This window comes from Sparus aurata, chromosome 11, assembly GCF_900880675.1.
Source record: "Sparus aurata chromosome 11, fSpaAur1.1, whole genome shotgun sequence".
NCBI lineage: Eukaryota > Metazoa > Chordata > Actinopteri > Spariformes > Sparidae > Sparus > Sparus aurata.
The window spans coordinates 7,688,976-7,701,889 of NC_044197.1; the positions used below are offsets into that span (position 1 = coordinate 7,688,976).

Consider the following 12,914-nt stretch of genomic DNA (forward strand, 5'->3'; position numbering starts at 1 on the left):
TGAATCTTTTTATCAATGCAGCTTGCACTATAAGGCCATGTGAAGGCTGCATTTTAGTCTCTAAAGTATATATAGTATGAGCTTTGCACAGCACACAGATGCATCTCTGACATTTTGACAATTGAGCTTTGGTGGGCTAGAACCCCAACTACCACCAATTAGAAAATTACAGGCACTTGCCCAACCCTAGTGTTCATAGGGTATACTGCTTCTAAACAGTGTATGTTTGTGCATGTTAGCATGCACACATACAGTGGATGGGGTGGGAGGAAGCAAAACTTATGTTATGTGTTAATAAAGCTGTAAACTAAACTAAGAATGTAACTTTAAAAAAGCACCTATGAATGACAAGATGATGACACAAAATCAATACAGGTATTACTGCATCAATATCCAGGTGAGTCAGTTGTACCTTTGAGGCGGGTTCGGTTACTGCGGGCAGGCCTAGAGGAGCCGGTCCCTGGTTCTACCACTATCATCAGATCTTCTGGATCCTCATCAATGGTCTGGCCCATGACTAACAGGCCCAGTCGTTTCATGCTAAGGAGCCGTGGGCCCGTATCCCTGGGCACTGCTCCGCTGTGATCAATGGGCCCCTCCCCTGAGATGACAGCCGGGACCAGGCTCTTCAGAAACTCCATGTTCCACTGTCTTTCACTCTGGTACGTAGTCCAATAGCCTTTGGCATACCATTCTCCTATACAAACTACCTGTCTGCCTCCTCTGCCCCATTTGCAGACAAGCAAGCAGACGGTACAGTACAGTCCCTGTCCGTCTCCAGCTGCTACCTACATGTAGCAGCTCCACATCCACTCACTGTCAGGGCCTGTATGTGTTTGGACCGTTACAGACCAGAATAGACACCAACTGTCAGGCTTTCTTAAGTTGTTTGTCTGGACTAACGAGTCGAGAAGAAGCTCCCTACTGTAGCTAACCAAAGTGACAGAGTGAGAAACCTCTTCCGCTGCAACATTACCTGTCTGCTCACAGTGAGCGGAGAGAGCAAACAGACATGGCACTTTTCATGTGTCGTGATGTAATTGTGAGTGGGCAGGGCTATGTTGGAGTGCCAGGCACTATCTGGGGTGGGTCTAGAACATGTTCCACAGGAGATAACACAAGCCTGGGCCACCAGCCAATCACAACAGAGATGACGCAGGCCACACCCTGCTGTCCTGGGCTGCTCACCAGTGAAAGAGAAGAAGAGAGGAGGAAGATTGACAGACTCTATAAGAGGGTTTGAGTTTGTTGTAGGAAAGCTTTGCGGAGTGGGGCTACACTTGCCTGCCTGCGTTTACTGATAGCTCCTTATCGCTGCCGGGATGGTGTTACTTGTAAGCATTGAAACACAAACACAAATGTTTGTTTGCTTTCTTGCTTACTTATAGCACCACCCTCTACTTGCTTTCACTTCTGCACAACTGTGCTGAGCTATTATGAAGAGAAGCAGAATGAGCAAAGTATTGGGGGTCTGTGGTACAGAGTGATGACAGACTGCTGCGCTCTGCTTGGCTGCACAGCCAGTACCTGCAGCAAACTCAAACCCGTCCAAATATCCCTGGCTGAGGGGTGAGAGGGACTACGCTGCGCTGCTGACTCTTATAAACGCTCACTGCCTAAAGAAATCATCAATTTGCTGCTCATAGCCAGTCATCAATAGCAACACAAAGCTGTAACGCTCCACAAAAAATGGAGATGACTGTAGCACCCGTGTGCAGCAAACTGTTAAAAACACCTTTAAGGTAGGTTTTTTTGCTGATTCATCAGCAACTATAAAGCAAATGAGCAATACAAAACAGCACAAATTGCCATATTTTGCTATAAGTCTTACTCTAATAAAGATTCCATTAAGTATTTTGATTTCAAATATTGAATTAAGCGAGCGTAATGTAAAAACGAGCTGGTAGTGCTATAAAATCCAATGGGCATTAAAACACTTGTTTAAGTCATTGTTTTTGGAGAGTCTCATCTACCCACTAAAATACAACCTGGGCTGTTCATTTTCTATCTTAAACAAAACAGCAGTGAACCAAAGTAAACAAGAGGCTGGTTAAGAAAGTGGCACCTACAGCAACTTTACAATAAATACGTTTCCTTATTAGGTGGTGAACTAAACAGAGGTAAACGGAAAATGCACGGAAAACCAGTTTGTCTACAGTGATGACATGTTTTGTGGGTGGAGCCAAACTGGCGGCAGAAGTGACTCTGAACTAGCAACTAGCTAGCAGTGTTAGGTGTGAGTGCCAAGATCAACAGTGTGGATTAAAGTGATGCCTTCTCCATTTTTATTAATGCTTTGCCAGCAGAAAACAGGTTGCCTTATACTAATGAAGTAGCCCTTAGCTATGGAGTGAGGTTTCCTGAAATGTATTTGCTGTCAGGTTGAGTCAAGGATGCAACTAAATTACCCAAGTTACAGTGGCGGGACATCTGAAAGAAAAACTTAAGCCATACAAGTCTCTTGAGGCATACAATTTTGTTCAGGACCTTGAATATTGACATTTGTTGAATGATTTGTGTATTATGCCTAGGAAATCTATCAGACATGACACGGGCAGAAGTCAGGTTCACAGACAACTCACTGAGTTAAGTTTCATGATATGTTTGGTCACATTCACGCCTTCCATCCTCACTCTACTGTATGTGATGGGTTTTCCCAAACAGACATCAAAACCATTCCAAGCTGTATATAACATTAGTGGTGAGCCCAGTAGACTAGATTAGATTATGCTTTAATAGGCTTTAACTATATTCAAAGCACAATTTCATAAGATCCAAAAGAATTATTCACAATTTATTTCAGATATGGCAAAGTGACAATCTCTTTCATAGAGAACTATTTGTTCTGATAAAGATCCTAAGGAAAGAAAAATGCATTGTGTGCAAGTGTGGTCAGAAGCCTATTTAGGAAATGCGTACACTCTCTACTGCAGCGTGTGAAAATGTCAGGGAGATGATATAACCGTTTCAGTATACAAACGATGTCACAGCCCCAGAGGGAAAAAAAAACAAACATTCTCTCTCTTTTCTTTCCTTGTGTAATTTCTAACAAAAAAATTAAAAATACAGTACAAAAAACTATTATATATTTATTTCAACTACACTTTTTTTTAAATACATTTATACAGGACCAAACCTTGCCTGCAGAGTAAGCACAAAGTGGGAGAATGCAATGATAAATACAGTGCAGCAGTTTGGCACAAACTCTGCCCCCTAGAGGCCAGCTGACAGAAAGCAAACCCAGCAGCACAAACTAATTCTTAAAATCTACTGACAAGCCCCAAATTGCTGGGAAAAAAAGAAAACGCTCAGCAAGATTTGATGGCAAAGCACCAGAAAGCTTGTTAGAGCTGGATGCTGGCTCACCAACGCTTCTGCAAAATGTTGGACTCACTCCATTGGTCCAAAGCTGTCAAATCTTTGATAAATGGGAAGCACTTCTTTTGTACTCATAAACATACATTTGTTTATTGCTAAATTCATTCTAAGTCTCATAATCTACAGAGAAAGTAGCTAACACACAGGAATAAACATTTTAGGCCTCCTGTCAAAAGCACAGGGTACACAGGTATGAAATGGCAGTCTCAGTTTTACAGATAAAACTACATTGGGTAATCAAGCTTTCCACAAAATTACTGCAAAGAGATGTTTTGCCTATCATGATTATGTACACCAAAAGACAGAGAACTTGTGACAGTCCTCTCATGTTATTCCCCAATGGATCTTGACAAAAAAAATCCATCAAAATTTGCTTCAAGTTGCAATGCAGAGACATTTGTTGGCATAGTGCAAGACTGAGGCCTAAGCAAAGATGCAAAGGGGCTGAGGCAGCAGATCCTGGTAAGAATCACTAAATGAGTCAGAGTGAAAGAGAGAGAGGGATGACTGATGAGGCAAAGATAGCCATCACCCGGCCCTAGCACCACAATGGCCGTTGGAGGCAGCTGTGGTTTGCTGGGGCCAGGTCTGTGGTGCTGTTGAGTTAGAACAATGCTCCTGCACAGGAGGCCTAGATCCCAATCAGCCCAGGAATGTGGAAGAGGAAGCTCGGGGAACAATGTGCAGCGTTCCTATGCCATTCTGGGTCCCACCCGCCTCTGCCTTGTTCTGCTTTCAAGCAGGAGAAAACAGGAAAACTCGTGGGCTGGGGCCCAGAAGTCAGAGTCCGTTCTGCTGGGGGGGGGGGGGGGGGGGCTGGTCAGCATAACTCTACTACAGTTATGTTGATCTGTCTGGGTATGCATACATCTCTGAAAATGCTACTCCACCACTTGATGTCAGTAAACAGTTCGAGGTCCATGTCAGGTAAGTAGCATATCAAAACAATGTTGCACTGCCCTCTACTGGTGCAACAAGAAACCACACTTTCCAGGCTACAAAAGTTCCCTGCTGTGCAGAGCTATCAAGTGTAACTTGAAGTTATGAAGCCATAAAATTAAATTTTCACAGAAGTGTGTGTGACTGCCTTGGTGTAACTCTATATGGATAATGTTGTTCAAGCTAAAAAGGTCATACTAACTTAATTTTGTCTGTTTCAAATTAAATGCATTTAAATTACCTACCTACTTACTTACTTACCTAGACTTGCTCTCCTAAATTAAATCGTTGTGGTATTCAGCTGATAACACCTACTGTGTATATTCACTCCAACCCAAATTATAACTTTTGTATATTCGAAGCAGTGTACATGTGTACTGTATACCAGTGTGAACCACAACAAACACACCACTTGAAAGACATGCATATGTCTGTCACTCTTTCGCACTCAGTGTATTGCATCCTGTGCTGTCAGTTTGAGATATTGCAATGGTTTGCTTACAGTATAAATCAATACTTTTATTCTCATACTATAGAAGTTTACATCAATTACATGTACAGACAATCAGATCAAATTGCTAGCTGCAAGTACAATAAACGTTCTGTTCCTCACAGCCACTGTTTGATTACTGCACATTGCTGTGTCCATCAACTTTGACTTTTCAATTCTGAGAATCTGCACGCTAAGTTTGTAGGCATCTCTGATTTGCAAAGAGGAACAAGAAATGCAGCGCTTAACACACAGACGCTTGGACAGAGACGTCAAGCTGGTTCTGCCCAGTCCTGATCGACAGTTGTGAGACAGCCCACAGAGAGCTTGGTTGTCACTGCTGAAGAATGTCAGAATGTGACCCGACAAGACCCTGCATCAAAACCATCCTCTTTCCTGTCCTGAACAATCACCATTCTGAGGAGGCGCTAGTCCCCCAGACTTCAGCTATACAACTTTTAGTAACTTGCTTAAGCAACATGACTCAACCACAGACATTTGTAAACTTATGTGTTATTTCTAAGGGTTATATTCCAACCAGAGTAACAAACCGATCAGTTTTTGTTGAATTATTTCTTTGTCTAAAAATGACAAATGTCAGTACACATATCAACTTAACAGTATAATTTGCACAACACTACATGGTACAATGTATTCTACCTGTGACCTTGTACAGATTACACGGAATAACACAGTTGGTTTATGAATACTGCGGTCACAAAAGCTGACAGTAAAGCTGAGATGCTGAGAGTTGGAAATATCAATGTGAATGCAGACATAATGGCAACACAACACGATTTCATGCTACATCGCCTCTTCTCTTTTTTACCCTTCCTTCTACGCAGTATTTAGAGCGGTGCACATTTCTCCACAAACAAGTTTGTTTACTACTGGAGTCATGGAAACCCTCTGATTAGCTCTATATCGACCCTTTGAGGACTGACATTAATTACCTTCACCTGTGCGTATGAGCTCACATTGAGTGAACACTGTGTGTGTGTGTTCCTGCCGACTAGGCCAGGCGTTGGATTTGCATGGACCATGTTTCTGCCCTTAATGCATAAATAATTTGACTAGCACTAAGGGCTCACTTCACCTTTGGTGTCCCAACTCAGGGTTCTCCCCAGACGGTGGAACAACGGCGCTGCGCCGCTATAGGGCTAGGTCAGCGCCGCTATACTCAACAATGTTAGCTGCTTTATAGCGGGTGTTTGTGGGCTGCCGCGGTTGACGGTGACGAGCGTCCGTCCGTCCGTCCCCCGGTTGACGGCAGCGACGAGCCCCCGGCTGACGGCGATGAACGATCGAGCATCTCCGACACCCCGCCCCCCCCCCCCGACTGACAGTGACGAGCGCCCGCCCCCCCCCCCCCCGACTGACGGTGCGCCGCTATACTAAAAATTTCTGGGGAGAACCCTGCAACTTATCAGTTATCTTTATAGTACTTGATGATATCCCTAACACACCCAAAACCACTGCATAAGCCCATGTTCACGGTCTCGGGTGGACCATCGACCATATTATTGTTGTGTTATCGTGTTCAGACTGTTGTGGTAATCCACTTATCATTTTCGAAATGTTGTTTCTAAAATCTAAGCTTTAAGCTAAAACTGAAAAGAAAATAAACTCCACTTCCTGTACATATCTTCTTTACAACAGCTCTATCTGGTGGCTGCCATCAGCTCGGAATAGCTAACTAGGCATATCATCATGTGATGTTAATAAATGTGAGGCATTCTACTTCTTGCTTTTTGTTTTGTTTTTATTTCATTAATCAATGGTACTGCGAATGCTATCTTAATGTAACATAAACACATTTCACTTCTTTCACTTCTTTCTCGCTCTGTGCACTGTGAGGGAAGTGAACTACAGAATGCTGGTGTATCAGATGATAATGTTATCATCTCATTTTCATATTGAATTTTCAGAGGACTGGTTTTCTTATTCAGCTGTTTGTTTTTTTAAAAGGGAAACAGAGTCATAACGTTGACACAATTACACGTTATTCAAACACGTGTGTACACTTACAGTTGTTATTTTGCTATGACAAGAGTATGAGCCAAACAAGCCGCTTCTCGTGTTTGTGTTATATTATAGGTTTGATAAATATATATTTCACACACAAGAAGAATGTGTAGATGAACATGACACTTTTGTCAGAAATAGAAGTCGTTTACATCTGCAGGCAAAGTAGAATGAAACATTCTTCACCTCATGAATGCTGCATGGACAAGGTTTATTGACAGAATACAAGTGAAGTTATCCAAACAGGGAGAAGCTAAATGCCAGCAAGAAACGACTGAAAATTCTTCCTTTTATGCCACTGCTACTTTCGGAATCCAGCAAAACAAACAACGAGATTAATCCAACACCCTGTTCATTCCCACACTACTTAGCTTTCAATTTCTGTAAAACTTAAACAACAGCACACAGTGGAACACTAGCGACTAAACCTGTGTGACGTACCTTAAGGCCATAGAGCAGGGGCTGCGTCTGGAAAGAGAAAGGAGGGTCCACGAGTTCACTGCACAAGAATCTGAAACAGAAACCATGCCTGTAACAACAGACAGACACAAATCACCTGAGTCAGTCACCTTACTCACTACAATAATATCCTCTTTTAACCTGAAATTGGTGTACAGTCACGCTAAACTAGAAAAACATTTAGGCAGATTTGCATCTTGAGTTCAACTTTGGCCAGCCTTGATGTGTACTTGAAAGTCATACGCTTTAACACACATGATCATACCCTGAACCTTTGGCTGGTCACATAACATTAACACATTAGCAATAATACAATTACGAACCATGAGAGTTTGACTGTCTTCAAACTTTCTTCTCGACATAAATAATAATAATAATAATAATAATAATAATAACACAAATAATGGCTTTGAAACAGCTGTCTGTGTGCATCAGTTCCACAACATTTGAGAGTTTAAATTCTGCATTGATGAGTTAAAGTTTTGTTCAAACAGTTTTTGAACCACAGAACAACATCCTGTATGAGGATAGCGCTGTGAAGGCAGACTCTGGTCACAGCAGAGTGATAGGTTGACGTGATGTTGGCTGCGGCCTGGTTTGCTCTGTGCTGGGGACAGGATTAAAACCTCTTCCTGAGCAGAGTAATAATCTGAAGATTACACACTACATCCAAGAGGCAGTTACATAAGCGATCAGAGCCTCCAAAACTGTACTTTCCTTCCAGTTTATCAACAAAGTGGCAGAAAGGGTCTCCTTTTATAGGCAGGTAATCTCATTTGCAGTCACACAATCATTGATATTGTCAGAGAAGAATGTATCTTATTCCTCACTTTTTTAAAAGCATAATAAAGAAGGGTAGGCATAATTCAGTGACATTTGTCTGTCATAAATAAAAAGAGTAAGTATAAAAAGAGTAGAAACTTCTACCCATTATCAAACTGTAGTCAAACAAAGGAAGGAAGAAGAAGCCACTGAGTCACACAGCAGCCAGACAGAGAAGTTGAGGTATGAGAACTTCCACACTAGCACTGTGTGGACAGATGGTGAGAACAGGTCAGTGTAGACAACAAGTCAAAACAAAACATAACAAAAACCCTGATGGCCCGCAAGTCATGTCACATTAACATACCACGCATTGTCTTCATCCCACCTACTGCGAAACACAGTGAAATAATATTCTCAGACGCAATCACTCGCTTCTCACGCTGACAGACCTGTGAATAATACATCTGACTTCCTGTTCCAAGTAAGCGACTCCAAAAAATGAAAAAAGTGTGACCACAGCAGAAGGGTAAGCCAAACCCTGTGCACATCCTGAATGCGACACTAAGCTCCTGCTCTATATTTAAGCCCTCCACACGAGCATTTCTCTGGTCATGCCGAAACATACCTCATATCTTAAGATGGCTTGCTAATTCATCAAACAAATTGGTGCAGACCTGTGTATGATTAAGGAGTTTAAACATTGCACATTTTGATGTGACTGCAACACGCGAGAAGGGCTAAAGGTCAGCAGAGCGGAACTGATCTCTGATCAATGGTTAACTTGGCCTCATCTTATATCGCCCTGCAATTCCCAGCACACCGTATGGATGCTGCAAATAGGAGGCTGATAGGCTGTACAGGAAATAAGAGATATCTCTGACAAAGGCAAGATTGTCTCTTCTCATTTCAGGGTGTTCTCTTCAGCCTTCTGCTACGTATCAACTTCCAGTGGCCTGCAACATTTCTGTGCAGCTTCCTTCAAGTTCACCTTATAAATCAAGCAAAGTCACATGTGAAAATGCATATGAAAAATGCAATGTCTTCACTGTTCTTGAATAGAATTTGGGATTGCTTGAGTTCAAAAACAGGCAGTGCGTTACAGTAAATTGGACTAAGAGAGAATAGCCTATATCTGGCTCACTCCAACTCCAAATGACAGGCCTGGCCCTGTCGTAATCACTACCTCTTGAGCGGAAACATTACTGGCTTCTTCCGACTGGGAAGGGAAGTGCATAAACAAACAGCTCTTTGCATATTTCAGATGATATTCCTGTTATCTTTATCTTGCCCTCGTGGACATGTATAGCCAGAAAAATATGAAGCAGTAATGCACCGTCAATGGATCTAAACATGGCAGAAACGCAGCTGAGGCCGTCTTGAGGGCAAAGACAGGGTGGTTTCTTTGGCGCAGGCAGACCCAAACATCAATTATGCTCCAAACCCTCTCTCCCAAAGCCAAGGATAATCTTCCTCAGCAGGGCTCAATTATAGGTTATTTCTAGCTAGACTCAGTCCTTATTGTGTGCTACATTACGCCAAATCTTTCAGTGCAATCAATGAAAAGAATGTCTGTTTCCATGTAAATCAGAGGAAGGGATGTTGTACTTTAATGCACACTGTACTTCTGGATGTGTTCTGTATGAAGGTCAGAGAGACCGTGACCGACTGCTGTTTTTCAACACAACACAACCATCATTCATTGCCTCTAAACATAGAAAAATAAAAATAAAAATCACTTAAGACAATACTTCCCTGACTTACTCCTTACCTGACTTTGGATACATTTAATTATTTTTGTTTTGCACTTCACAACTACATCAACACTTTCAACAAATATCAAGCTAATGAATGTTCTTGTATTCACCATTTCACAGGAAGCTTTCACTGTAGCGCGTGAATTTCCGACAAACGGAATGAAAGGACACAGCAAAAGTGCTCTAGAGAAGTTCTGGTTGAGTTAAATGCACAGTGCAGGGCAATGTGACCATAATGAGGATAGAGTACAGAATTGTTTTGAGGAAAAATACTGGACAGCAACTATCAGTTAAGCTAAATTCAACTATGCTTCCTCAAAGTTTTATTTGTTCAGTTGTCCAGTTAATAATTTAGCCAAATGCAAACACACAATTACATACACAAACACACACACCTGGATCAAACTGGTCAGTCTAGGTTTAGATTAAGATAAGGGGTCGTCTCCTGTAACCTGGCCAAACAGGTGACAGCTGATTTTCACATAGATGCATGGAGCTCAGATGGTTTTGGAGGAAGCCAATCATGATTTCCTACAGGAGCTGCCCACATAGAACCTTGTTCAACACTGAGAGGTCAAAGGTCAGAGAAGCAGGTGCTGAACTATACCACATAAATGTTTCAAGCTCATTTACAGAAGGACCATTTATGTTTACTTCTCCAGAGGAGACATAGCACTCAGGAGAACACAAGTAGCAGATAGGAATAGAAGACACCAAAAAACTGTGCAGAAATCGATCACTGTTGCAGAGATCAAACATACCACATGACCCTAAATAAATCAACTTACATCATATTTTTGCAGCCACCCCTGAAATGCTGAGTAAACAGTAAATCCTTGCAGGGGGCAGCTTAGCGAGGGGGCCACCGTGGGGGCAGTTTTCAGAGCTCTGTTTTTCATCCCCATACTCCTCAATGCCATTAATATCTTACCAGATTAAACCAAACACACTAATTCACTGGAATTATGCCCCAGATAATCACAGACAGATAGCTATCTGCAATCTAGGGGGGATTCCCTCTAGTTAGAGCATGTACAAGTTCTGTACGGCCATCAGAAGCTTATCCTGGCCGGGACGAAGGGGGATCAGCCAGTTGTGAAGACTGATGATCTAGTGTGCCAGTGCTAGCAAAACATTGCACAGTCTTGTGTAATAGATGCCTAAACTATATGTGCCACTTCACTGCTACACTGCAGCGGTCATCTGACATGCTACACTGCAGCAAAATCAAACACTATTAGATGAGCTAAACTTAAACTTAGTTTTATCTTCTTTTAAATCAGACTAATCTTTAGAATTTCACATGCAAATATGCACAGCAAAGTTCGCATTACTCAGAGCACAGCCCAGCCTCATGTGGGCCCATGAGTGGACACAGAATGACTTTTCTTCTTGTCAATGTGCCCTCGTCTGAAATAGTTTGGATGTCTCTGAACACACAGCAGACTGACCAGATTCCTGTCTGTCTGTATCTAAGTGCCACTGCCTGGGTCTCTACAGAAAACGAACAAATGCTTCATTGTGTGTCAGATGCACTCAGGACGAGGAGAATGAAGTCCTCAGAGGAAGGCTTGATGCAAAGCTGACAGTTGTGCCAATGCACAAGAACCACCATGCGTGGCATGTTATTTCTTAGTCCCTACTAGCATTCATTGTTTTTAAGTGTGACTTCACACAGTCAAAGTTGCTCATTTAAATCGATGACAATAACTCAGGATTACCACACTGTTTCTTGCCCCAGATAAATCTAGTGCATTAAAAACACTAGGATCACTGAGTTAACTGAGTGCGTGGTTATTTCGATACTGCAGGCTCACATAACATAGCAATTGTTGTCTAACACGAGTAGGTTTTACTAAAAAGACAAAACTAGGACCAAAAACTGAACTGGCCACGTTAACATTGGCTAACACAAAGTAAGGTACCGTTCATGGTAGCTTTTAGTTAGCAACTAGCCTGGTGTTGATACTGTATTGAGCAAACTGCTAATATTGAGCAGGGGGCTAGCTAGCAGCAGCAGCAACTTGATTTAGCTGATCAGCCAGTTGTCAACTATAAGTTTAACGTTCAGCATATTGACGTCAATACATTAGCAACGCCAACAGTCCAGCTAGCTATCTGCCAGCCATAAAACTAATGACAACAGGAACCTACGAATAAACTTGCAAGGTAGCTAGGCGATTAACTCACACTAGCAGAGGAGCCAAACTCCTTCTTTAGCATGCTACGGCAGCCAAATTTGGTACCTCAGTTGGAAAGCTAACGTTAACCTCAACGGCAAAGTTAATCGCGGAACTTGACGTAAGACAACGTTTACTGCATTAGATAGCATCCGCCGTGTCCTCAGTTACTTCAATATACGTGAAGCTGACATTACTTACAACTTTTGTTTCCTCTCCCTTTAGTTGGGCTAGGTAGCTAGCTTGCAGACGTTCTTTTCATTTGCCGAACAAGCTTCAACGTCCTGGCCCTCCTCCATTGGAAGGATTTGCGTAGTGGTGTGATTTTTTTTCTCTGTCTGTTTCGGCGTTGCGAGAGCTCGACTGTGGGAACGGTCGGCAGCCCCTTTGTCCCGCCTCCTTGAACGCGATTGGCTGAGATGGTGTACGCCTACATTCAATACAGCTTTCTATTTCACCAAATACGTGGCAATCCTGAAAAACGACCTGTTGATTGGATGACGTCTTTGAGGATGACGTTCACACGGGTTCAATTTTTTTCTCGACCGGCGCACACCGAAACCTGCACGAGCAGGCGGGTACTGAGAGGAAAACAGCTGCAGTGGTAGGTGAGGGCCAAAGCCACATTGTGTGCTGTTTGTTTGGTGAAAACAAGATTTTACATCACTTTTAATAACTGAATTATTAAAAATAATAAAACGTGATGAAAAACAATATTCTTGAGTTGACTATTTATAGTAAGTAGCAAGTAGGCTGGTTCTAAGGTAAAATAACATTATTTTAAGTTTATCTATGTGGTATTTCTTAAACAGATTCCTGTGAATAAAGTGTAGGCCATGTACTATAATACATCAATACACTCAAAAGTGACCTTTTAGCTACAAGCAACTATAGTATGTTAAAAACAGTGCATGAAATATTCAT

At 42.2% G+C, this 12,914-nt stretch overlaps 1 protein-coding gene across 15 annotated transcripts in view; it reads right to left on the bottom strand.

Annotated features, from left to right (window-relative positions):
- Positions 1-12,360, bottom strand: part of fryl (furry homolog, like) — a 68,796-nt gene extending 56,436 nt beyond the window's left edge. For 12 of the 15 annotated variants that reach the window (XM_030434203.1, XM_030434199.1, XM_030434194.1 and 9 more), the window contains exon 1: positions 413-1,009. In XM_030434203.1, the coding sequence (XP_030290063.1) occupies positions 413-641 (229 nt within the window). In that variant the 5' untranslated portion in view covers positions 642-1,009. Of the gene's footprint in view, positions 1-412; positions 1,010-7,273; positions 7,362-12,191 lie in introns of those variants that run through there. The other 3 variants (XM_030434201.1, XM_030434202.1, XM_030434197.1) reach the window with 3 other exon arrangements.
- Positions 12,361-12,914: the final 554 nt, after the last annotated feature.